The following is a 26,035-nucleotide window of genomic DNA, read 5'->3' on the forward strand; positions in this document are numbered from 1 at the left end:
GATATCGCTGGCATACTGTGTGGAGATATCCCAGGTATACTGTGTGGAGATATCGCTGGTATACTGTGTGGAGATATCCCAGGTATACTGTGTGGAGATATCCCAGGTATACTGTGTGGAGATGTCACTGGTATACTGTGTGGAGATATCGCTGGTATACTGTGTGGAGATATCCCAGGTATACTGTGTGGAGATATCAAAGGTATACTGTGTGGAGATGTCACTGGTATACTGTGTGGAGACATCACTGACATACTGTGTGGAGATATCCCAGGTATACTGTGTGGAGATATCACTGGTATACTGTGTGGAGATATCGCTGGTATACTGTGTGGAGATATCGCTGGTATACTGTGTGGAGATATCGCTGGTATACTGTGTGGAGAAATCCCTGGTATACTGTGTGGAGATATCGCTGGTATACTGTGTGGAGATATCACTGGCATACTGTGTGGAGATATCACTGGCATACTGTGTGGAGACATCACTGGTATACTGTGTGGAGAAATCGCTGGTATACTGTGTGGGGATGTCGCTGGTATACTGTGTGGAGATATCGCTGGTATACTGTGTGGAGATGTCGCTGGTATACTGTGTGGAGATATCACTGGTATACTGTGTGGAGATATCGCTGGTATACTGTGTGGAGAAATCCCTGGTATACTGTGTGGAGATATCCTAGGTATACTGTGTGGAGATATCACTGGTATACTGTGTGGAGATATCACTGGTATACTGTGTGGAGACATCACTGACATACTGTGTGGAGATATCCCAGGTATACTGTGTGGAGATATCACTGGTATACTGTGTGGAGATATCGCTGGTATACTGTGTGGAGATATCGCTGGTATACTGTGTGGAGATATCGCTGGTATACTGTGTGGAGAAATCCCTGGTATACTGTGTGGAGATATCGCTGGTATACTGTGTGGAGATATCACTGGCATACTGTGTGGAGATATCACTGGCATACTGTGTGGAGACATCACTGGTATACTGTGTGGAGAAATCGCTGGTATACTGTGTGGAGACATCGCTGGTATACTGTGTGGAGACATCACTGGCATACTGTGTGGAGATATCCCTGGTATACTGTGTGGAGATATCCCAGGTATACTGTGTGGAGATATCAAAGGTATACTGTGTGGAGATGTCACTGGTATACTGTGTGGAGACATCACTGGCAAACTGTGTGGAGATATCCCAGGTATACTGTGTGGAGATATCACTGGTATACTGTGTGGAGATATCGCTGGTATACTGTGTGGAGATATCGCTGGTATACTGTGTGAACGCTTTAACCACAGGACCACCCTAGTGCCTGTCAGGCACAAAGTTTTATGGGAAAAGATTGATCATATAAAGATGAGTAACACTTATCATACAATGGGCAGTGATTCAACTGCTTCTTGCATTTACCTACTGGCTACAATGCAACGTGAATAGCGAGAACCAGAAACCATTCTTTTCTGTCACATAGAATGTTGTTGATAGGTAATGTCAGCTTAGTTCTAAATTTGCACGTCTTTTAGTGCCCCAAATGTGGATTCATAACAGCTCCACTACACTGAGATCTGTGAACACGAGTGTTTGTTCCGATTTCTTGCCAGTGTGTTCTCCACATTCACCTATAGATGTGTGTGACAAGACATAAACAAATGCCTAGAATAATATGTCTGTACAGGAGTTTTTCAGCTTGTTGTAACACCCTGGCGGATCTCAGTTACCAAATCGTCCTAAACTTTTGTAGAAACAAGTTCAATACAAATGGACGTTCCCGAATGTTTCAATATTAGCCGTCATCTGTCCTGAAAGACTGTGCTGAAAGATACTGTCACAAGGCCTGTGATCACACAATGACAGACTGGTTCGTATACAAATAATAATCACTATTCAGTTCCTGTGGACAATGTCATACATGCAGGTTTCCTCGAGAGAGCGGTTTGTATAAGCAACATCTACCATGCTGTCTACGGTACCGACACAAGCTGCACAGCGCTGAACAATAGACCCTATTACCACACGCGATATTGCATTATGCTAGTATTGAATAAGCTATATGTTATATCGACAATGTTTTGAATTCCAATTTCCTCGGGAGAGTTTTAGCACGAGTCATGTCTGTGGTGGTGATCGTCGTGTACAGCGTAGTACATTGGGCCTCTAACCAAGGGCAATACCAACAGGCGAGTGCCCACTTCATAATGCCTGGCTGCAGAAAGTCAGTACACATCACTAAATGGACGATGTCCAGATAACACGACGGTGTTGAAGCAGACATGCAACCTCTGCTGACTGACTGCAGTAACATATCTGAGTACAAAGTGTCCATGTCGTGAATAGGATCAAAGTTCATAAACAAAGTTCAACACATCAATACAACACACACGCCCCTGTCGTGGCATTTACATTTCAACCCAGTTTTAAAACACTCCGAGAGATGAAAATTAAATTCTGGAATGTCGACACAGTGAAACTATTTCAAGGAAATAAACATGAACATGGTATGTCTGTAAACTGCCTACATTTTATGAAGAAAGCAAGGCGGAAATTAAAATCACGTGTTTATTATTTTCCTTCTCGAGATGGAAGAAAGTTTGTGTCTGACTCGGCTCGTCAATACGTGTAAAGAAAATTATCAACTTAAAGCCGCACATCACCCGTCATAAAGTACATTTCAATGTGCCGGCGAAAAAGGCGATGAACCCTCACATATCCATACAGGAATCCATGTTTGCTTCATTAATCTTTGAGATGTGGAAACTACTCTTAGGATTAGGATTGATTTAGAAGTCTGAAATAAAGAGCTATCTAATTAGCATACGGTTTATCTCTGGTGAGAAGTGAGGAAACTGTCTGGTGCATCTGTCGCGTGGTTCCATGTATACTAAACGAAAAAAGAAACTTCACACGAGTTACTTATTGTTCCTAACATATCTATACAGAAACACAGTGGAGAAATCTGGTTTATGGACGTAATGAGCGTGCAGTAAAACAGGATTAGACATTAAGATATTATTGGAGTCAACAGCAGTAGCGTCACACAGTTAGCAGTCTACCTAGAACAACTCCATGTTGGAGTACTACATGCATATATTGCGTGGCAATGTCACTGGAAGGGAAAGTACTGTCAGGGAAACTCTCGTTGTTGTAGTTTATCCTTAGTATTATGTACACAGAAATGAAGGGACACCGTTACACCCTACACCATCGAGTCAGATGCTTCTCACGTCCTCACAGTGTCAGGTATATCACCTTTAATTTGGCCTGCACCTGCATGGGCGTCATAGACGGACACAATCTACGCACATAGGATGTGTGAGTTCATACAACCACTGCCAGTTCAGTGGTTAAAAACTCGTCATTGAAAATGTCAATCCATACAAAAACAACCAAACAGAATATCTTTGGACAGAAGATGAATCAGTTATAATTAGCCCAAGTATTTATAACTTAAACTTTGAATTTGAAATATAAACTTTACTTTTAACCCAAATGTAAATGTATTTTCAAATGTTAAAAGTGTGTCCTTGTTTCCATGGAAATAGAAATGAATTTAGAGCCACCATCCAGGCCAAATATATGGTCACAGTGATACTGAAGCCACCACCCAGGCCAAATATATGGTCACAGTGATACTGACCCCACCACCCAGGCCAAATATATGGTCACAGTGATACTGAAGCCTTTTACAGAGGGCGCACACCTTAATGTAACGAACGAATAGGTTTTGGGATTGAATGATGGGGTCCAAAACAACACATGGTTAGACAAGATGACTATGAAAGATGATAACAATAACTTTTATCAAGGACGGGTAACAAGCTCGGTGCTCCTTGAACCACACATTAATAGCCGAGTTAGTTTAACATGCACTGTAATGGAGTTACATAGTAAGTGAATTTATTTTACGGCAATGTCATAACAGAACTGGGGAACACGGGTCATGAGCGTGACGAGGGAACGCCTTATCCTTGAGCCTACACAGCGTGCCTGGCCATAAATAGAAGGGACAAAGTAGTACAGAAAGTTAAACATTACTTGTCATTGGATTTTGATTGATATTTTAATGTACTTTCATATGTCGTGTCCTTCTGTCGTCGAAATGAAAACGAATTTACAGTCGCCAACAGCGCAACAATTCTGACGAGGTTTATACTGAAGGATAAATGCAACCCGTTTAATAATCCTCCATGTAAAATATGTATAATGTAACATTTTACCTTTAATATGTTCTAAACCTTAACCAAGAGAAGGCAAAAGCCAGTTTCTTCAGAAAATAATAACAGTGATAATAGCAATAAACTGTCAAGGGCACACAGTGACAGGGTAACGTTCCCGCCTCTCTGAGACCCAAACTTTGATATTCGCATATATTGCCATACATCATCGTGGATACATCGCGTACATTAATTTGTCGTGTTATATATTCAGATCACACCTTGTGCGCCACAGTAAGATGTACATTACAACAGTTACTATTTCCCCTTATCAGGGTTACATGTTTGGATCCTGGATCGGTTTCATCCAAAATTCTGAAAAGTTAAACTTTGTTTGTGAATTTTTGAAGAACATAATTAGACATCCTCCCGAATCAAGCAAAGTCACTCTGCATCCAAAGGAAAGGGTTGTATTCCTTCATATATCAGTTTATCTTGTATACATCTATCTCTCACTTCAGGAACAAATTCTCATATTTTTAGCAGAAATAAAGTTTTGTGTTTCCACAGTTTCCCCAGTCGACAATATAGATAGTAAATACCACACGTTTGATATATTTATAAAGTTGTAACTGTTTCATCAAATATGCGTGTACATGTAATGTGCAATAAGAGGCAATAGATAGCTTTCTACATACAGAAATAAGTTTCTAGAAAAATGTGAAATATTCAGTGGATCTGAGAGTTCAAGTACATTCCAGCATGTATTCTGGGGACTGGGGGACTGGGGGGACTGGGGGGACTGTGGGGACTGGGGGACGGGGGGACTGGGGGACTGGGGGACGGGGGGGACGGGGGGACTGGGGGACGGGGGGGACGGGGGGACTGCGGGGACTGGGGGGACTGGGGGACGGGGGGACGGGGGGACGGGGGGGGACTTGGGGACTGAGGGACTGGGGGACTGGGGGGACTGGGGGACGGGGGGGACGGGGGACTGGGGGACTGGGGGACGGGGGGACTGGCGGACTGGGGGACGGGGGGGACGGGGGGACTGGGGGACGGGGGGACGGGGGGACTGGGGGGACTGGGGGACGGGGGGACGGGGGGACTTGGGGACTGAGGGACTGGGGGACGGGGGGACGGGGGACTGGGGGACTGGGGGACTGGGGGACTGGGGGACTGGGGGTAGCGTGTTAAAAAGCTGGTGTGCTGCAGTTGTGAATGCAAACGGTGGTCACACGGGATATTGTCTTCGGTTCCTTCCAGTGACGTCATCGGTGAATAGGAAGTGACTAACAACACCAAATATTCTGTTATGTTTTCCTAGTTGTAACCATCGAATCATCCATTACACCAGTTACTATGCCATCTACACATGCGGTTTGGTTTGCCTTTCAGTGTACAACAGCCATGATGTCAAAAAGAAAAACGAAACGAGGATTGTTCATTCAGATCCATACTGTGATAGTCCTGGGACTTGCTGTTCCTATGCTCGTTACTACCAATACACACGCCATTAACTGCCGTTCTCCTGTGTCATAGTTCCCCACATTATCATGGAGGGGAGGCACAGACACCAAACTAAATGTTCAGCAGGACATAGAATACTGACATGCCTTTGTACTCTGAGCCCGTCTGAAACTGTCCGTGTTATATCAATTCCGAAACCAATACATCAGTTTGTAAAGAAATGCAAATCATTTACACTTGATTGCACGGGACTGTTGATGTCGCTTCATGTTTTCAATAGTTTGGGAAAGGGAAACAGAAAATATATAACAGGCTACGTTTTCCCTCCTACTGATGCTAAGAGTGTGTTATATGCTCTCCCTAATACAAAAACATAGGTGACAGTGATGTGTGACATTTAGTGCTTAACGGAGATTATAATGTAGGCTTGTGTAAATGGAACGACAAAAATGTGAGTGAGTGAGTGAGTTTAGTCTTACGCCGCCATCAGCAATATTACAGATACAGGGTGGCCGTCTGTAAATAATCGAGTCTGGATCAGACAATCCAGTGATCAACAACATGAGCATCGATCTGCGCAACTGGAAACCGATAACATGTGCCAACCAGGTCAGCGAGCCTGACCACCCGATGCCGTTAGTCACCTCTCACGACAAAGATAGTCGCCTTTTATGGTAAGCATGGATTGCTGAAGGCCTGTTCGACCCCGGACCTTCACGGGTCGCGTTTACCTTTGAAAGGATATGTCATAAAGGAAAAGTGAGTCAAAATATGCACGTGAGGTTCTGAGGATTCGTGAGAAGGGACATCGTCTGTGGAAGGTCGTTTTCCGTTTGGACGGTTATTGGGTGGGGACACTCAATTTGTCATTGCGCATCATATCAATGTATACCGTCAGTCATTAATAAGTCGATATCAAGAAACCAATTCTACACAAGATCGGCCAGACCTCGGATTACGCCTGCAGTGCCAGGTGCCAGGTTAGAGAGTATCAGGGTTAGTGCCATGTTTGTAGAGAGGGTTAGGGTTAGTGCCAGGTTTGTAGAGAGTGTCAGGGTTAGTGCCAGGTTTGTAGAGAGGGTTAGGGTTAGTGCCAGGTTTGTAGAGAGTGTCAGGGTTAGTGTCAGCTTTGTAGAGAGGGTTAGGGTTAGTGCCATGTTTGTAGAGAGTGTCAGGGTTAGTGCCATGTTTGTAGAGAGGGTCAGGGTTAGTGCCAGGTTTGTAGAGAGTGTCAGGGTTAGTGCCAGGTTTGTAGAGAGGGTTAGGGTTAGTGCCATGTTTGTAGAGAGGGTTAGGGTTAGTGCCAGGTTTGTAGAGAGTGTCAGGGTTAGTGCCAGGTTTGTAGAGAGGGTTAGGGTTAGTGCCAGGTTTGTAGAGAGTGTCAGGGTTAGTGTCAGCTTTGTAGAGAGGGTTAGGGTTAGTGCCATGTTTGTAGAGAGTGTCAGGGTTAGTGCCATGTTTGTAGAGAGGGTTAGGGTTAGTGCCATGTTTGTAGAGAGTGTCAGGGTTAGTGTCAGCTTTGTAGAGAGGGTTAGGGTTAGTGCCAGGTTTGTAGAGAGTGTCAGGGTTAGTGCCATGTTTGTAGAGAGGGTTAGGGTTAGTGCCAGGTTTGTAGAGAGTGTCAGGGTTAGTGCCAGGTTTTTAGAGAGGGTTAGGGTTAGTGCCAGGTTTGTAGAAAGTAAACCTTTTGTATTCGTAGCTAGGAACGGGACTTTGAATCAGTTCTCGCAACATCGACACCGACGGCTCCGTGCTATCACGTCCGATTCTGGAATCTACAAAACTGGCGACGTATATGAAGAATCATGCTTTCTGCATCAGTGCCGCGTCGGAAGAGTGCGTGGCTATCGGCTTCGAAATTAGCGGTCGCCAAGGTTAACCAATATGGTGGGTGTGTTACGATGCAGGGGAACATACCCTACAAAAAGCTTTGTGCTATTCAGGCTGCTATTCGATGCAGAGACGGAATTGTACGGATTCACATTGTTCCGATTATTGAGTTGTTCAAACATCTTCAGAATAAAAACATTACAGTACTCCCACGGCCTTCAATTCACCCGCTCTCACTCCCCATGAAGTATGTTTGTGATGACCTCGGCCGACGTGTTCATGAACGTCAAACGGCGCCGCAACTCTAGCAGGCATTGAACATTGGACGGGCCTGATTTCCTCAAGGTCGAATTCAAAGACCATACCGAGGCGGTGCAGAGCAAATAAAAGCATATACGCAGAGTGTACTTATTCAGGATACTATTTTGGGACATAATAATATACAATCGGGCTGTAGATCACCAGCGACTGTAGGTACATCACCAGTGACTGTAGGTAGATCATCACATTAGCCACTTATAGTACACCTCTACTCTCATGGACCCAAGAGGGAACCACGTCATTCCTTCAGATGTAATCGTGTTGCCCAGAGCAGATGTTCACCACTGTCAATGACATATTTAACTAGGCCCATGCTGATAGCAGATGTTCACCACTATCAATGGTATAGTTCATTTATAATTTACGTAAAAGGGGATTATTTTTGTCACTGCATATAACTCGGCTGAAATTAATTGTCCTGAGAGCACATTGGTGCCATTAAACATTGTATTAAGTGGAATCACCGTATACTGTTTAAAGTTGTGTCATAGTACAGTGCAACTGGTATTAAGGTGAAAATAAACCAAACATGTTTCGACATGTATTTCAGCCCATTGATGCTAAGTCAATGTTGCAAGAGATCAATTTGTCTCCTATTTTTCACAAAGTGTTGTTAGTAATTTTATTGATATTAGGCCAGTCAGTTCAAGGAAGGCCTAGTCAGAAATCCTGGCGAGCAATATGCTCTTACACCCTTATATACTAGTAGTCTTTAACATCTTCTGGAAATGTCAGTTCCATGTCAGTAAGCATAGATAGTCACTCCCTGTTAGCTAGCTAACACCCTATTAGCTGGCTAACTCCCTATTAGCTGGCTAACTCCCTATTAGCTGGCTAGCAAACGTAACCCTGGGGACATCCAGTCTACACCTAACCACTTCTGTATTTAATAGATGGAGCAGGTGTACACAAATATCCCCTGAATCAGGAAGAGTGGAGACAAAAGTATTATTTGGAGAATGGAAACATATGCGAGACAAAGTAGGATCATATTAAAGGGTTAGGCATTAATGTGCCCTTGGTGCATCCTATATGGTCACCAGTAGCACGACGAGCTCACTTTTTAATTTCACAGGGACCAGCAATCTGTGCCGGAGCTTCTTCACTGCCGCATAAGCCACACTAGCCTTTCACCAGAGGTAAGTCACTTGTCTCACTGACTGCCTAATACCCACGAACACATCAATAGGCATTGCTGTATCCACATTACTCCCAGCTCTTGAACATCGTGAAGTTGATGTGTCAAGGCGTGAAGACGTCTACTAAGAGGACTTCACATGTGTTCGAAGGGATTGAGGTTAGGTGATGTCGATGGACAGCGCGCAATCAGTTTCGTATGGTCTAGACAATTACGCTACCCTTAAACAATGAGTTAGTTGTTGACGTTTCTTTCGTCAAATGATTACGCAAATGACATGGTCGAATATTCGTCTGCATGTGACGTTACACATGACCGCTCTGGCCAGGGGCAATCAGATGCCTGAATGGTTTCATGCACACATTGTCTCCTCGGATTATGAATTGTCCGTCTGCCGCATATCGTGTACACTTGCAAAAGTTACAATATAGTGAGTGAGTGAGTTTAGTTTTACACCGCAGTCAACAGTATTTCAGCTAGATGTGCGTAATCTAGTCCAGACAACCCAGTGACCAACAGAATGAGCATCAATGTACGTAACTGGGGGCTGAAAACACCAGATCCCAAGCATGGATTGATGAAGACCTGTTCGACCCCGTACCTTCACGAGCCCACTCTATATATCGTGTTATTTTTCTTATAATCAGCAGATTGTTCTCAAGTGTTGGAGGTTAAGCACATGGAATTATGCACATGCAATTTGCGTTTTCATGAAACACAATGCTGAATGCACCCCGCGTGGTTCACCACATTTATCTGGGCGAATGCATCAGCTTATACACATAATGTGTCAGTCCACATTAAGTTATGAGCATAACAACATAAGTCCTTTCACTAGGCGTGAACAGAGGTCATATAATAAATGTAAATATAGTCTCCGTTGTATATGGTATACTGGTAGGGACATTCACGTGATCCCAAAAGTGTGAGCTGGACACACTATGGCGGTCCCTCAAGCTCACATTCTGGTGTGTTTGGTACAACGCGATAATGCAACATTTGTACATATTGTCACATCTCGTAATCTCGACTTGTCAAACAAGACCACAAAAACACAAATATAATATCAACTCAAAAAAAGTCTTGGTTTACAGTGAGAAACAGTCATACCAGCGAGTTGTCAGGCACAGAAGGTCGAACGATGACGAAGAGGCAGAATGATGTAGATACGCCGCATGATGACACAACTCCAGTATAACTCCGAGTGAATAAATCCGTGTGTGTGTCGTCAACACAACAATCAGCCTTCATATACCCCACAGTCACTGATTCTTGAATATTCGAGCACTTTGCGACCATATCGCCACCACCTTTCTCGTCAGTTATAGAAATAATCACAGACCAGTGAGTTTCTCCATGATGCGATATTACATACAGCATGCATATTCATTCAAACATAATTCTAACAGACCAATTTCTAGCAGTTAGCTGAAATGAGAAGGCCTGTTGGTTTACTTGACACTATGATTGCTGGTTTGGGCCATAAAATATTCATAGATTTTCTTCCTCTCCCGCCTGACTACGAATTAAAACATCATGCGTTTACACTATTCTGTCTCCAAGTCCCAAGAAACAGAAATACATCAGCGCCACTAATATTTGTGTTCCTCTGGTAACCATGATATAGTGGAATTCAACTGTGTTATTGACCATATTGACGGATTACATATATGAGCGAGATATCTGTTTACTTCCATATCGTGGTGGAGGAAGACACCCTGTAATAACTATAACATACACGAAATGCATATCATAACATATAATACACATCATACTACATGTATATAAATACGCAATACATACATGTATCTCTGTATGTATGTATGTATGTATGTATGTATGTATGTGTGTGTGTGTGTGTGTGTGTGTGTGTGTGTGTGTGTGTGTGTGTGTGTGTGTGTATAGTCAATGTTTGACTTTTATTGTAGTGTTTGAGTTTGATCGTTATGGCTGTTTTGATAGTGTTTGACCGTTATGACAGTGTTCGACACAGCTATCGTAGTGTTTGACGCTGTAATGGCTGTGTTCATCGTTTGATTGTTATGGCAATGTTGACAGTGTTTGACTGTTATGACAGTAATTCACTGTCATCGTAGTTGCTTGTGAGTGTTTGACTTTTTATGGCAGTGTTGACAGTGGCCGACTGTGTTAATGCAGCTTCATTAGTGTTGAAATTGTTTGACTTATCGTAGTGTTTGACAGCATCTAGATGTAATGCAATGTTCGTCGTTTGATTGTTGTGAATTTTATGACAGTGTTGACAGTGTTTGACTGTATGGCAGCGTTCACAGTGGCTGGTTGTTATGATGGTGTTCACATTGAATGTTTCAAAAGTGTTGACAGTGTTTGCTGTTATAACAGAGCCATGCGGTATAGTTGGGATTACACTCTCACAAACACAAAAAGACCCGTGAAGGTCCCGGGGTAGAATAGGCCTTCAGCAACCCATGCTTGCCATAAAAGGCGACTCAGCTTGTCGTAAGAGGCGACTAACGGGATCGGGTGGTCAGACTAGCTGACTTGGTTGACACATGTCATCGGTTCCCAATAGCGCAGATCGATGCTCATGTTGTTGATCACTGGATTGTCTGGTCCAGACTCGATTATTTACAGACCGCCGCCATATAGCTGTAATATTGCTGATGGCGGCGTAAAACTAAACTCACTCACTCACAAACACAAAAACCGCGGAGGCAGAGTTAGTCAGGTCACTGACTTTGTGTGCTGGCGATCATGGTGCCTGAAGTTGAGAGAGTTCGACTCAAGGTAATACACGTAGTAGAATCTGTACTTTACTGAGTTAGTGAGTGAGTCAACCTTATACATCACATAGACGTGTATTCTGCCATGTGGTGGCGACTCAAGGTAATACACGTAGTAGAATCTGTACTTTACTGAGTTAGTGAGTGAGTCAACCTTATACGTCACATAGACATGTATTCTGCCATGTGGTGGCGAGAAACATTTGGTTTAACTGTGAAAGATGTCTGCCTCAAAGGACAGTGGCACATTAGCAAGTTATCACAATTTGAATCTAAAAACTAACCAATCCAATTGATAAAAGAGTTTATTCAACACAACGATCAGTATTACATCTGATGTCAGTAAAAGACTACCAGTCACCAAAGCCCGAACAGCTCCCATGGAGTCATAGGGACTTAAGTACTTGGTTTCCTGCATCAACCCCAGCAGGATTCAAGCCGTAACTTTGACCACTGGCAGTCGTAGGCAAGCTAGCCATATATTGAAACATGTCAAAATATGTGAGTATAAAATACATAGTTATCTGCAAGGTACTGCAATGCCATTTAGACAAACATGCTATCATTAGAAGACACATTTTACTCGGAAACTTTACTAAAACAATATACACATAAATTACATTCTATCATACAATGGGTAGTTTTCTCGGCAGGATAAAGCCAACGGATATTTTCGGTGTCCGTTGGGGTCATATACGGATACCGATGCAAATTAGAGAGGTCATATGCAAATTTTAGGGACTACTTTCACACTGTAAACAAACATGGCGTCATGCACATCTTTCGGCGGTCGTGTCCAGATTCACGGCCGTGGTTACGGTACTGTGATGCCTTGATGAGAGAAAATTGTTGTCTCGTAATGATAGATGGGACTGATTACGACTTCACCAACACCGAAACGCAGGCGTGTTGTAATCATTGACTCGTACAGCAGCCAGGAAAGTCTCGAATGAACTGTTTGACACTTTGTCAGTTGACAAGTGCGCTTGCAAAATGAAACGCAAACATTATAATTATTGTTCAAAAGTTTAACAGAAATTTTCCCAACTTCCTCACGACAAGGTTCGCTAAATACAATGTTTATTCCCATTGCAGGATATTAACCATCCCAAAACACACTCGCGTGATAACTAGACTGATCACTTTCAAAACGGCATTGTGTATTGTTTGTGTATTGTTTGTGTATTGTTTGTGTATTGTTTGAGTATACAATTACACTATACTCATTACATTTGCCACCCTCATCTTCTCCAAAATGCGCAACATTTAAGACTGTCATTGGTTAGGATACCAGTTCCTTAACAGTGATAGCTGATCTGAATTGACACGGCCCTCTTTGGGTCAATGTCAATAGTCAGATAATCGAACTAGTTCTTATCATCATCTATGTATCGTTATTGGAAGGTTTTGTGGTTTCACAGGTCACAACATGTTGCCTGTGTTCTTTTCACAAGCGGAAACTACCTAACGATCCTGAATTCGTATTGCATATTCACCATTCAAAGTCGTATGGGTAACCCTTATTTATAATACCACAAATAGAATATTTTGAAGCAAAAATGAAGGGTTGGGTTGAGGTGCATTCATATGCCAATATGTTGACATGGATCCCCTTCAATCCAGCCTTTAACAAAGTTTATATAAACTGCATGCCCTTATGTGCATTGAAACATCTAATGCAATTCCGCCATTTGGCATGCAAAATCACACAAGAAAGGCTAATTTAAACCTGCCCTGCCTTTTCACATGTTCTGTTTTCGTGTGAGTCGGAGCAAAAATATTTAATTCAAAATGGGATGTTTTCCTTGTTGACGGGAACATGAAACACAAGCACATTTAGACCCAATATTACCACGTCCACGATCAGCAGCACACGGTCACAGTAGCAGATACGATCAGGTTCTCACTCATGGTCGTCTGTAGTAATACATCTGGATACAGAGGTGAGTTGTTACACATGGTCGTCTGTAGGAATACATCTGGATACAGAGGTGGGTTGTTACACATGGTCGTCTGTAGGAATACATCTGGATATGCGATTGTTTCAGTATATGTCTTGATACAAAGGCACGCCAGGATATATCGTGTTCTTGTTACAGATGCGATTGTTACAGTATATGTCTTGATATAAAGGCACACGAGGATATATCGTGTTCTTGTTACAGATGCGATTGTTACAGTATATGTCTTGATATAATGGCACCAGGATATATCGTGTTCTTGTTACAGATGGATTTCTGTAGCAATATGTCCCAATACAGATTTAAACACATCTATGTTTCTGTAACAGTATGTATGAATATAAGTGTAGGTTGTTGCGCATATTGTATTGTAAGTTACAGTATTACTAATCGTGTAATTTATTTCTTTCAGATTCATCATGTTCATTACGGTCACTCTGTGTTTGCTGACCTTTGCATCAACAAAAGGTAATCCTCTTGTGTATCTGAACTGACGTCAGGTTATGAAACGAAGCTGTGTCGGTTCTAGACCTGACAATATCAGTATTGTAGATATCACTCTGTCTTGGACAGGTCGTCCTGAAGGCATGTGCTGTATATCATGGGTCTGCATGCCCTGACATTTGGTAAACACATAAATGAAACGTTACAAACTGTAATTAATTCAAGAATAATTCAGGAGATAATAATTCACTTTGTAATGTCAGTATCTGCATTTCTTATGATCTATATATTTTACAGCAGCTCGTTGTGAGGAATACCCTCACTGTGCAGCCTGTGACTCTCAAAAGAGAACCTGTACGTCATGTCACTCGGGTTACCACGGCAGCACGTGTGAGTTAGTTTGCAACATTGGCTGCAGACACGGGGCCTGTGAACTTACAAGTCGTGGCATAGAGAACTGCACTGAAGGTTGTGTCGCAGGTTTTCGAGGCCCCAACTGTAAGGTTCCTTGTTCCCCACCCCCAGAGTTGTGCCAGGAATGTCCAGGTGGGTGCCAGGAAGGATACTGCCAGCTCGGCTCCTCCTGTGTGTCTGGGTGTAAAGACGGCTTCTACGGTGCTACCTGTAAAGACTGTTCCAGTACATGTAAAACATGCAACAGGACTATCGGGACATGTCTCGAATGTCATCAGTCTCATTTTGGCTCAAACTGTAGTTATCCATGTAATCACTGTCACGTGTCCTGCAAGTTTGGATGTGAACAGGGATGTGCACCAGGATTCCATGGCAGTTTCTGTGAAAACAACTGCAGTGAACATTGTCGAGGGGAATCTGATGCGAACGGCGCCATGGTGAGTTTACCTGAGTGTAGCCGGGAGACAGGTGACTGCATCAAGGGCTGTGTTGATGGCTGGTATGGACCTTCTTGCTCCTCTCAGTGTAACCCCAGGTGTAAGTACAAGAGATGCTTCCCCTCAGGGGACTGTCAACATGGCTGTGTGCCTGGATATTACGGGAGTGTCTGTAGCCCCTGCCCAAAACACTGCGTCGACAACACTTGTGACACGGAGAGCGGGACTTGTCAAAGATGTGACAACGGATTGTATGGATTGTTCTGCAATCAGAACTGCAGTGTCTGTCTGGACGGTTTCTGTGTGGAGACATCGACCGTTTGCCCTGACGGATGCAACATCAGAGGGGACAGATGTGTCTCTACCTGCACAAACAACTGTACTGAGACAGGTAAATAATGTGACAAACCCATTTCAATAATTACTAGTATAACACTTCCTTGAGACTTCCCTGAACTTGATCTTCTATGTCATAGACACGTGTTTATGAATCTAGGACATGGTTACGATCCATCGACATGTATAACATGGGATGTATTTGACAAATGGATCTCTTGGGTTCAGCTAGAGCTCATGACCAGCTCTGTAATCCAGCTGGCTTTCTCTCCAAATCAGGTAATATTGTGACATTTAAACAAGTACAAATCATATTTGTGAAATCTCTTTGCATTACATTATGAATGTGTTCTACTTTTGGTTTAATTTCAGGTGACCATACGTCATCTAAAACTTACAGCATCCAAAACGTAATACCGACAGCGCTTTGTATCATCAGCTTAGTCGTCACCATGTGCGTCCTTCACCGAAAACGTTTGTTGACAGACAGGTAAACATGGTAGTTGATTACATCGTTTTCATTAATTAGTTTGAATAGTTTCAGTTCCTTAATTGAAAAGTGATGAATGTTGAAGGCCATACAAGAAGACAGTTGTTGTGTACAGGATATATATTCCTAAGTGAAACGCCAGAAAATACAAAACAGCCTCCCAGGAATGGTGTGCATCATCACCTTCGTTTCCAAAGTTCTTTCATACTGGAAACTGATCTCACTTGTCCTTTTGAGGTCACGAGAAGCGTTATCCTAGAAACACACTGTTGGTATGTGGCATAAGATTATCAGTTGCAAGTACATCTCTCCATCAGTATTGCTACCACCAAAAACCTATAGGAAAAAAAGGCTATAATACAGTTGTCACTCCATGTCTACCATCCTCAAATGGATTTGTGCTTTCATTAGTATCAGGGTTTAAGAGCGCTCTAAATATCTATAAGTCTTGAGACATTTTGTGTCTCATTTATGGTGGTAACATATATATGTGTGCGTTGTGTTTTCGTGTAAAAATATGTTGTCAGGAGCCCGTGGAACCCTCCTTATACTGGCCGAAAGAAATTTACATGCCATAAATCAATATGTAATGAAATATGAAATGTTACCAATCGAATAGTCATTTATATCATTCCACGGGTGATATATATTGGGCATCTTGTGTACGTAATTTACTATTTGGATACAGCTTGGACACTTATATGCAACAGTCTCCCTGCTGATATGTCTCTTTTATCTCTTTTATTTTTCAACGTAGTCAACAACGCGCTGATGTCGCCGGGTGGAGTACCAGCCACACAGCTATTGACAACTAAGAGATGAAGATGTGGACACCGGGTGGTCAGATGGCCGTCCAGAGGATAATATAGTCATGCCTGATATAGCTGAATGCTGCAGTCAATGACTCTGAAACATCGGACAGCTCGGCCACAGAAACCCGGAGGTCCTAGATGCTGACCCGGGAACAGTGGTCAGTTACCTGTCACTAGCTGTGTCCGAGTCCTACACTCACCTGACCAGAGACCCGGAGGTCCTTGCTTCTGACTAGGAAAGAGTGGTCAGTTACCGCTTGCCAGACTATGTATGAAAGAAAAGACGTACATGGAAGTTGTGTGCATTAATATAAAACATCGACACCCGAGAATACTACCTCCCGAGAGTACATCGGGCGTTTAACACAGGGTAGCCAGGAATGGACACTATATTAAAGCTGGAAGTGTTTGGTAAATGTTTTTGGGCAATCAGTTCATAAAGGTTGATATTACATTACAGACTCGAAACTCACACATAATTATTCATACCACCTCGACCTAATATGAACACACACACACCGCTCCACCACCCACCCACCCACCCCCACCCACCCACACACATACACACACACAAACCTAACACCCCACTCCCACACACCCCCACCACCACATCCCAACACCTCAGGCCTACACGCCCCTAGATACACATGCACCAACACATTGACACACACAACTACACATACACCCAACACAGCCACACAGCCACACATACACCACCACCCACAGACTCCCCAACCCTACTAACACAGACACAAACTGACACACATACCGCGCGCCGAACCACACAGACACACATACACTAACTATAACACATGGAAACACCCCAAGCCCACGGTTTACCATGCCTTAATCATAATGATTACGCGTAAAATATCGAAAAACGTAAGTAAAATTCCAAGGTAGAAACAATTCTAAGAAACAAACTATAGTTGACGGACAGAGAAGGTGACAGCGCTCATGCAACGCATGGACAGGACATGTCAGGGATCGTCTCAATATATCAAGTGTCAGTATCAAGTCGACGACTCTATCGGAATTACAACAGGTGCAACTCGGCGGACGATAAGGCGGTATTCTTCAACTGTTCTAAGATAAGCTGATCGCATGGACAGGATTGTGTACTCTAAACATAGCTCTGTCATCTCCCCTTTTGGTGTACCGAACACCATAGTGCCGGGTTCGTACAAGACTACCTCAACAACGTGAATATCAACGTATTGCCCTGGCCAGCACCATCTCCAGATGTGAATCCGTTTAATGCAGCACTGTCATTGGGTAACATTTCGTTTTGACCCCATGCTACTTGTGCTTGATTCCGTGACCAGAATACTATCGATTGGATATTGATGATTCTGTTAGATGTTTAGCAAATGGTTGATATTTATATGATAAACAATATTGCTATCATGTACGTCTTGGCGTTTTCTTTATGAGCCACAACATCAGGTGATATGTTTCTTTTGCCCGGTAGCTTAGTTGTTGTATAGCGTTATGTGTTATTTCATTCATTTTGTGTTTATTAAATGTCATGTTAGAGAATATCGTTTTTTATACATCTGTGAGGCGTAAACCCAGGCGAAATAACTTTTATGCGTATGTGACAAAGACACATGTGGTCTCATCCTTGGCAAATATATGGCTTCTGTTCAGCCAGCAGTGAATGGGTACCTGGTGGGCTTGCTTAGCACCTCACTGGCAGCTTAGGTTATAGGTAATTTTCTTGAAAATACTTACAAATACAATTTGTCATTTAACGCTGAGCTGCTTGAGAGGTAGCGTTATGCTGGGATGGAGTTGTTGGAGTTATTCCATTCGAGTCGAATGAGATCTGCATATGAGATGTGAAAAAACAAAATGGCGGCAGGTTTGAGACATTCATCAAAGTAAATGTTCAATTTTCAAAACGTAAACGCCTAAGTCGTCCATATGCATTTCTCTTTTGTGTAATTTACTTGAACAATACTTTATTTGTGCAAGAATAATTAAAATTTATGATTTCACGCATACTTCTTAAGTGAACCCCAATCGCGTTTTTGGCAGTGAAGGTGCTCATGGTTTTCGTTTACAGATATCAAGTAATAATTGAAGAAACTATGTTTTTAGCGATTACACGACATAAAATGCAGACATTTAATAATTTCTTCCAAATTCATAAGTGCCAGTCGGCGGAATGGTACTGTAGTCTTAAAAAAAACTGGTGCTCAAAAGAAACTATACACAGAAAAATATTCCATACAGAGTGATTCAACGACTAAGACAAACGTCACTCAATCAGTCAATCATCTTTGTAAATACCATAAGTTTACAAATACATCCAAAGCATCATGGGGGACACCTATCATCTGTGTAACGGGGTGCCGATAAATTGCCCGAGACATGAACCAGGTCTGCCGTGCAGGTGTGACACGTGGTCGATCGGATCTGGGTAGGTCACATGTTGACCTCTGGGTCTGATTTCGACTCCATTGTCATGTAATGGTGTTTGAATTGGCAATGCTTGGACAATCAGTCAGTCAGTCGATGGTCTATTTGCGTTAATCCATTGATCCCCAACTTTGTAAATATTGCTTATTTTGAAATATAGTTTTGCTATTAGTTTATAATGAACATAAATGAGTGTTGTTTTTAATTCAGTTGCATGATTAATTATTAGAAATTGCAAACTATATTTCTACACCCTAGTGGGTTTTATCGGGTATATGTTTTAACAAAAATGGCATTCCACATGTCCTTCCCATTAGTGCAGTATGCGAACATCATTTTTTAACACAACACCTTCTGACCGCACACTACAGACTGACAGCAACAAAACAAAGTAAAATGCAGATATCGAAATCACATGCATATATGAACCTGTTGCTAGAATTAGAAAGTTATGCGCGAGTGTTTTGAATTACTTTGTGTGACCAGGAAGTTAAACATGATACAGGCAGGGCAGGTTATGCCACTTTGATGGGATTTGAACGACACTGAGTGTATGGCAGCTGCTAACACACACACATCTCTCTCCATGAATGTGAATTTGACAAATATGTAGATGGCACCGAAATGAAGGTCAAAAAGAAGTCTTCCTCGGGTTTTTGGAGCTGACAGACATGACATGGAATCGTGTATTGACGACGTTACGGAATGGATGCTCCGTGATAAACTGAACTTGAACACTGAAACCCCCCAAAGATGAGTCAGCTGTCGTAGGAGATAGTGATATTCCGTTCCAGCCTTGTGTGAGGTACCTCAGGGTGCTTTTTGATCAATCACTAACTCTCCATAACCACATCAGCAGTGTGTCACGTGCTTGCTTCCTTGAGATGCACCGACTTGCTTCTATTGCGACCATATCTCACTGATGATGCAACAGCCAGTTGCTTTATCACTGCTGCAATTCAGTTTTCTTTGGTCCCCCCACTTGACGAGATCGCTCGACTCAAGTGAGTATAACACAATCCTGCTCATATTGTGATGAAGAGACGGAAGTATAATCATGTAATTGACATGCTGCAGCTTCTACATTGCCTGCCAATCACGATCAGATGCAAATACAAGATTGCAGCACTTGTGTATCGCAATTTTGATGTCTCACTACCACCATACCTGTCTAGAGAGCCCTCCACTTACAAGGCGCCAATGACCTTAAAGTGCAACTTAAAGACAGCAAAACAGCGCTCTTTCAAATACAGTGCGCCCTCAGTTTGGAACGCTCTGCCGAAAGAACTTTGCAAATCCCTTTCTGTGAGTTCATTCAAGACTGTTTTAAAAAACCGAAGCCAAACACACCAAGAACTTTCCGGACGATATGTAGGCTCCCCAACACTGCCGCCTACAGTCCCCAGATTGTGAGAAGGGCTGTGCTCCCGGTTCAGAATCTCCTGATTTGCGCCAAGGGATCATTAGGTACCAAACCAAGGGCACCGAGAACAATGGGGAGCCTGATGACAGTGTACTTGGGATGCAAGCGAGACCTTTAAAAGGCGAGGTCCGCAAACGCATCATGCTTATCGTGAATCTTGCCAATCATACTGCGGTCAAAAGGAGCAGCAATTTCAATAATATAAATAAATTCCTTGACTTTTTAAGAATGGAGAAGATCAGGTTTGTTTGCTGGAATTTTTTATCTGAGGCTGTATATGGGCCTATTCCAGAATAGTTTAAAGCTGTCTTTTTTCATGACGCCCTGGACATGTTCAGGGTCGTACCATGGATGAACCTTAGAGCCAAAGCCACAGGCATGGTGGAGACATTAGTAACAGCAGCACGCCATGTCATCATGTCTTTTAAGATCTGCTGTTTGTAACAAGGAAGTGCATCCATTGAAAAGGTGTTGGACAGTCTCTGCAAATTCATTGCATAATATGCATTTCATGGAAATATTTTCTTTTCGAATCACATTTTGGCGATTGGGAAGTGACTGGTCCTGAGCAGCAAAAAGAACAGTCGACTTCATCCAGGAGAAAGAGTCGGTTGGATTGGTATTCTGTTCTGTGCAATGGTTTCTAAAAAAAACCCCTCTCCACAAAGAACTGACTCTGAGCAAACATGGTGAAGCAGTTCACCTGGTTTATTCCCATCGGTATACCATCCACCAGTACATTGTCATCAACATTCGGGAGCTTGTACTGATCTTCCACAAGATGCTCAATAACTCCTCAATAATTCCTCTGATGATTGAAATAGATTCCGAAGACTGCATCTGCCCTTAAGAGAACATCTCAAGTTGAGTCGACCAGCATCTCATTAAAGACTTGAGTAAATCAAGTAGTCACCCAGGGAGGTCAATACACTGAAGAGACTTCAGAATCCATTCGTGAGCGACAGAGTCATATGCTTTCTTGTAGTCAATCCAGTACATGGAGAGATTGCGGTGATACGTGTTAGCCTCTTCCAAAATCATTTTCTGTACAAGACGTTGATCCTTGCATCCCCAACATCCCTTTCCTATGGAATCCGAAAAGGGACATTGTCGCGTTGTCGCCCTCTCAAAAACAAGCACAATGAGGTGAAAATTAATCAAAGCGCGACAATGCGACAATGCGACAATGCGACAACGCGACATTTCGCCCATTTGTCGCATTGTCGCGATGTCGCGTGTCGCGTGTCGCGTGTCGCGTGTCGCGTTTTGAGTAACATTTTCTCTGTTCCTCCAAAGTGCGACACTTTTCAAGGTCAAAATATGTCGCGTTGTCGCATTGTCGCCCTATCTAAGATGTGTAAAGAAAAAACTAAACATTTACTAAAACGCGACACGCGACACGCGACAATGCGACATATTGAAATGTCGCATTGTCGCATTGTCGCGTTGTCGCCCTTTTCGATTACCGATGCGCATGCGTAGAAAGTCAATTATAGTACGCATGCGCAGGAAAAGTTAAACTCTATTTCATACTTCAATGGTCTTTTTGCTACTTCCAATGGGTTTTAAAATGAAGTAGTGCTTGAAATGGCAGTTGGGCTGCTCTTCTTGAACTTAATGCAAATCTTCATTGTTGGTTTGAAAATTATTTCATATATAAATTTATTTACCCAATGAAGTGTGTTTTAGCAGCAAGACAATTATTTGCGCAACTTTTAATTGTAATCACGGCACACGGTTGCCCTGTCATTCAAGGCGGGGCCTTTGCTGTGTAGAGTTAGTCTTTTAATCACACCAGACAACTATTATCATAAGTTCGAATCCCAGCACCATACACATTAATCACTTTGAACATTTCGCCGATATCCAGATGACAGGTTGTGAGAAACTGAAATATTGTTAAAATTCAAGCCACGTCGGCAGAAACATCAGGTCATGTCCTCGAATGGGTCACTATGGTCCATAATGTGGCTCCTGACAGTTTCATGGTACAGTCCTGTCCGACGCTGATGAATTTGTCTGAGATCTGCCTCTGTTCAGCCAGCAGTGGATGGATACCGAGTAGAATGAGATATCACGTAACCACCCGACACGTCAAAGACAGTTTAGGTCGGCTTTGAACGTGATAATGGGAAAACGCCATACAAATGGACTTTTATCATTGTGATATACTATCCCAAGAAATAAACGCATAGACGAGAAATCTGTTGAGAAAAGTTTATAACTCGTCCATAAATGGACTTTAGTGCATGAATTTTACATCAGTAATGAGTGCATGTGCTTTAGAAGAAGGTAATGTCAATAAAACAAATAATATACTTCTAGACAGCGAAGACGTTGATGACGACGTAGCACGACCCTGACGTCGGGTTTTCTGGTTCTCAAACGAATCTCTTTCAGCCTGTTCCGTACAGTTTGACCTGACATCCTCTGAAGCCCGGGTGCCCTGGCTGTTGTGCTCTCACCCGTGGGAGTACCATCACGCAACTGTAGTACCCGCATGTACCTATTTGAGCTGCAGTGGCAACTCTAGGTCTGCCTGAAAAGGGGCGGTGATTTTTTATATCTGTTTGGCTGCAACGAGCTGCAAGTCATTATATCTTGCTCAGACTAACATTCAGACGCCTGGCAACAGAAGAGTTGTAAAAATACAAATCGCCTATGCGTTTCGTTTGGAGGGATGGTTTATTAGAAACGATGAAATAGCGTGGTAGTGTTGCGTACCCTTGAAGTGCCAGAAACCAAGTCTCCCTCCCTCCCTCCCTCCCTCCTCCTACTCTGCGACGCTCCAATCCATTCCACATCACACCTCTCCTCTCCCCTCCTCCTCCTTCACTCCTCCGGCGCTCCGTTCTACTCCTCTCCACCCTAGCCCACTCCTCTCCGCTTCGCTCCACACCACTCCTCACTCCTCTGCCGCTGCACTCTCTCAAGGTTTGGGAAGCTTAGCAAATTGGCAAGGTATTTCAATACAATAATGTGCTGTCATGTCTGTTTTTAGTTCTATTTGAATCCTGTCTTATTAACCCTGCATATGAGATAATTCACAATATATCTCATACTTTTCTCATATGGATACTTGATCAAGCGATACTTATGTACTTGTATCGTTTCAAACATGCACCTACTGAATCATAATATTCTTCAGCAAAATGGACAGTTTGAATACGGCATTCCATTAACCACGCACCCTTAACCCACACACTAACACGGCAACATGGATGTTCATTTATCATTGCTCTGAGTTCTAATCACGGGTATCTCAGCTCTTAAAAAGCATATAAAAATATTTATGTTTGTGATAGTTTTTGGATTCCGCCGTAACAAATAAAACGCGACACGCGACAATGCGACAACGCGACATTTTCACGAATTGTCGCGTTGTCGCATTGTCGCGCGTCGCGCTTTGTTAAACTTTTGACCAATGTATGTATTGTAGCTTAATGACTAAAACGCGACACGCGACACGCGACAATGCGACAACGCGACATTTCGTCAAAATGTCGCATTGTCGCATTATCGCGTGTCTAGTTTTAGTTAGACTAACAACTAGTCTCTGAAATGAACATATTTTACTGAAAAACGTTCATAGGTAAAAAATAATATAATGAAATGGATTCCTGAGAATTTCTTCATTTTCAGGACTTTTTATTGCCCCCAACATCACCCTACCCAGCCGGACCCCTACTCCCTCTCAGTGTGGTGTGGGCAGCTCTGGGGAAGTATCAAGTGTAGCAAACACAGAGCTCAGGGTTAGCATCTCTTGAGACTAATGCTATGGCTGGAAAACTGGATGTATCCAAAACTCCAACAAAGATATCAAATATAATTTTTCTGTCAAATCAAAATATTCTGTCTGCAATATATACGGCAGTTTGATTGAAATCACATGGTACAGGAGAAAACTGTTTATTGGAAGTAGTAAGACAGAGCCATCCATGTCTTTGATTGAAATGTTTTACAAGTAACAGTTAACAGAAAATGTTCAACACACACAGCGTGTAGAAAATGTTCAGGAGGCCACTCATACCGACAATACTTTGTGCCGTCTTGTAAAACCCTTTGAAAAGACTGCCATCGATTTGTACCTGTCCTGTGGAATTGAAGTCGCAAAACAACTGAGATAAAGAAAACAGTCTGTTGTACAGATGCTGAAGCAAATATATCCAAGAAAGCCCATGCAAGTCTAGAAAATGTGGCAAGTCTAGATTCCCTTGGCTTCTGAAAGTGAAGAAGGTCTCAGTCTCCATTTTATTAGGTCTTCAGACCGAAAGTCTGGAAGACCTACTGTTATTATCCGAATATTTTTCTTTTTCTTTTTCTTATTATTATTTGTACGAATTTTGTACCAGTTCTCCTGACCTAACCACAGGATGGATTTCGATCAAACTTTCAGGGATGATAGCCTGTATGCTGAAATTGATACAATGGAAAAAAATTCTTCCGTCTTCCGGTAAGGGCAGACAACCCAAAATGTAAAAATCTTTCACCCCGAATATCTCGGAACCTATAAGAGATAAATTAACCAAAATTTCACACATGATAGACAACATCATTCTCCATCCACTCAAAGCATAGTGGAAGTTGGCCGCCGTGACAGATTTTCCGCTAAACAGAAAATTTCGCCGATTTTCGCGTTTTGCCAGTGCCTGTCTTTGCAAATCTTCTTCTCCTGAATGGCATATAGCACAATCACCATTTATTACACCATTAGAAAGCTCATACCCTGGAAAGCTTAATTTGTTCAAGGCATCGTGATATCTTACATAGCTTCTGAGTTATCGCCCTTGAAAGTTGGTGAAATTTTCAAAGACGCATTTTCATAGGGTTCATTAAAATGTCATAACTCTGCGAAAACACACTGGATTTCATCGTTCATGGTACCAAACTGTAGCTAATGGAACGGCGAACATCTTTGCTTCACATTACGGTTGTGTAAAAATCAATACTTACGTCACAATTACGACGGAAAGAAAATTTGTACATTTCCAGCCTGAATCAACTCAAGTTTTAACAAAATGTTCCCGTCCGGCTGTGACATACAGATATCTATTTTTAACGCCGCTTAGGCACACTCAAATTAGAACTCGAGTTTCCCTTCACCTGCATTACACTGGGTTAACAATGAATGGTCACAGAAATACACGAGCGGTAAGGAAATAGCCGATTGTGTAAAAGTCAGTGAGTTGAGTTTTACGCCGCGCTCAGCATTATTCCAGCTAGTGATCAACAGCATGAGCATCGATCTGCGCAATGTGGAACCTAAAAGTTTATATATTGCTTTGCGCCGCACTCAGCAGTGTTTGTGGTATGGAAATGTCAGATTCTAATCTTTCCACTAGTTTGTATATTGCTTTACGCCACATTCAGTCGTATTCCTGCGTTACACTGGCATAGCAGTGAGTGTTCACAGAAATACATGAGGATTAAGGAAATTTGTTACAGTGAGTGAGTTGAATTTTACGCCGCACTCAGTACTATACCACCTATATGGCTGTCGTCTCTAAGTGATCGAATCTGGACCAGACAATCCAGTGATCAACAGCATGAGCATCGACCAACCCAATTTGGAACTTATGACCTACAAACAAAACAGTTAGTGTATGGGAA

The 26,035-nt window shown here is 42.6% G+C and overlaps 1 protein-coding gene and 1 long non-coding RNA gene across 2 annotated transcripts in view; both read left to right on the top strand.

The window, feature by feature from the left end:
* Nucleotides 1-26,035, top strand: part of LOC137280697 (uncharacterized) — an 84,754-nt gene that overhangs the window by 18,583 nt on the left and 40,136 nt on the right. The gene's annotated exons all lie outside the window — the stretch shown is intronic.
* Nucleotides 14,065-24,160, top strand: LOC137282047 (scavenger receptor class F member 1-like). The gene is made up of 5 exons (XM_067813797.1): nucleotides 14,065-14,113; nucleotides 14,387-15,331; nucleotides 15,649-15,766; nucleotides 23,158-23,359; nucleotides 24,068-24,160. The coding sequence occupies exons 1-5, from the start codon at nucleotides 14,065-14,067 to the stop codon at nucleotides 24,158-24,160; spliced, it is 1,407 nt and encodes a 468-aa protein (XP_067669898.1).

This window comes from Haliotis asinina, chromosome 4, assembly GCF_037392515.1.
Source record: "Haliotis asinina isolate JCU_RB_2024 chromosome 4, JCU_Hal_asi_v2, whole genome shotgun sequence".
NCBI classification, from domain to species: Eukaryota; Metazoa; Mollusca; class Gastropoda; order Lepetellida; family Haliotidae; genus Haliotis; species Haliotis asinina.

Bases quoted from the DNA above. Each gene is read 5' to 3' on its own strand.
- LOC137282047 (XM_067813797.1), top strand. From the start codon at position 14,065: ATGTTCATTACGGTCACTCTGTGTTTGCTGACCTTTGCATCAACAAAA. The intron at 15,767-23,157 runs GTAAACATGGTA...GTACCCTTGAAG, and splicing joins AAACGTTTGTTGACAGACAG to TGCCAGAAACCAAGTCTCCC. The intron at 23,360-24,067 runs GTTTGGGAAGCT...CTTCATTTTCAG, and splicing joins TGCCGCTGCACTCTCTCAAG to GACTTTTTATTGCCCCCAAC.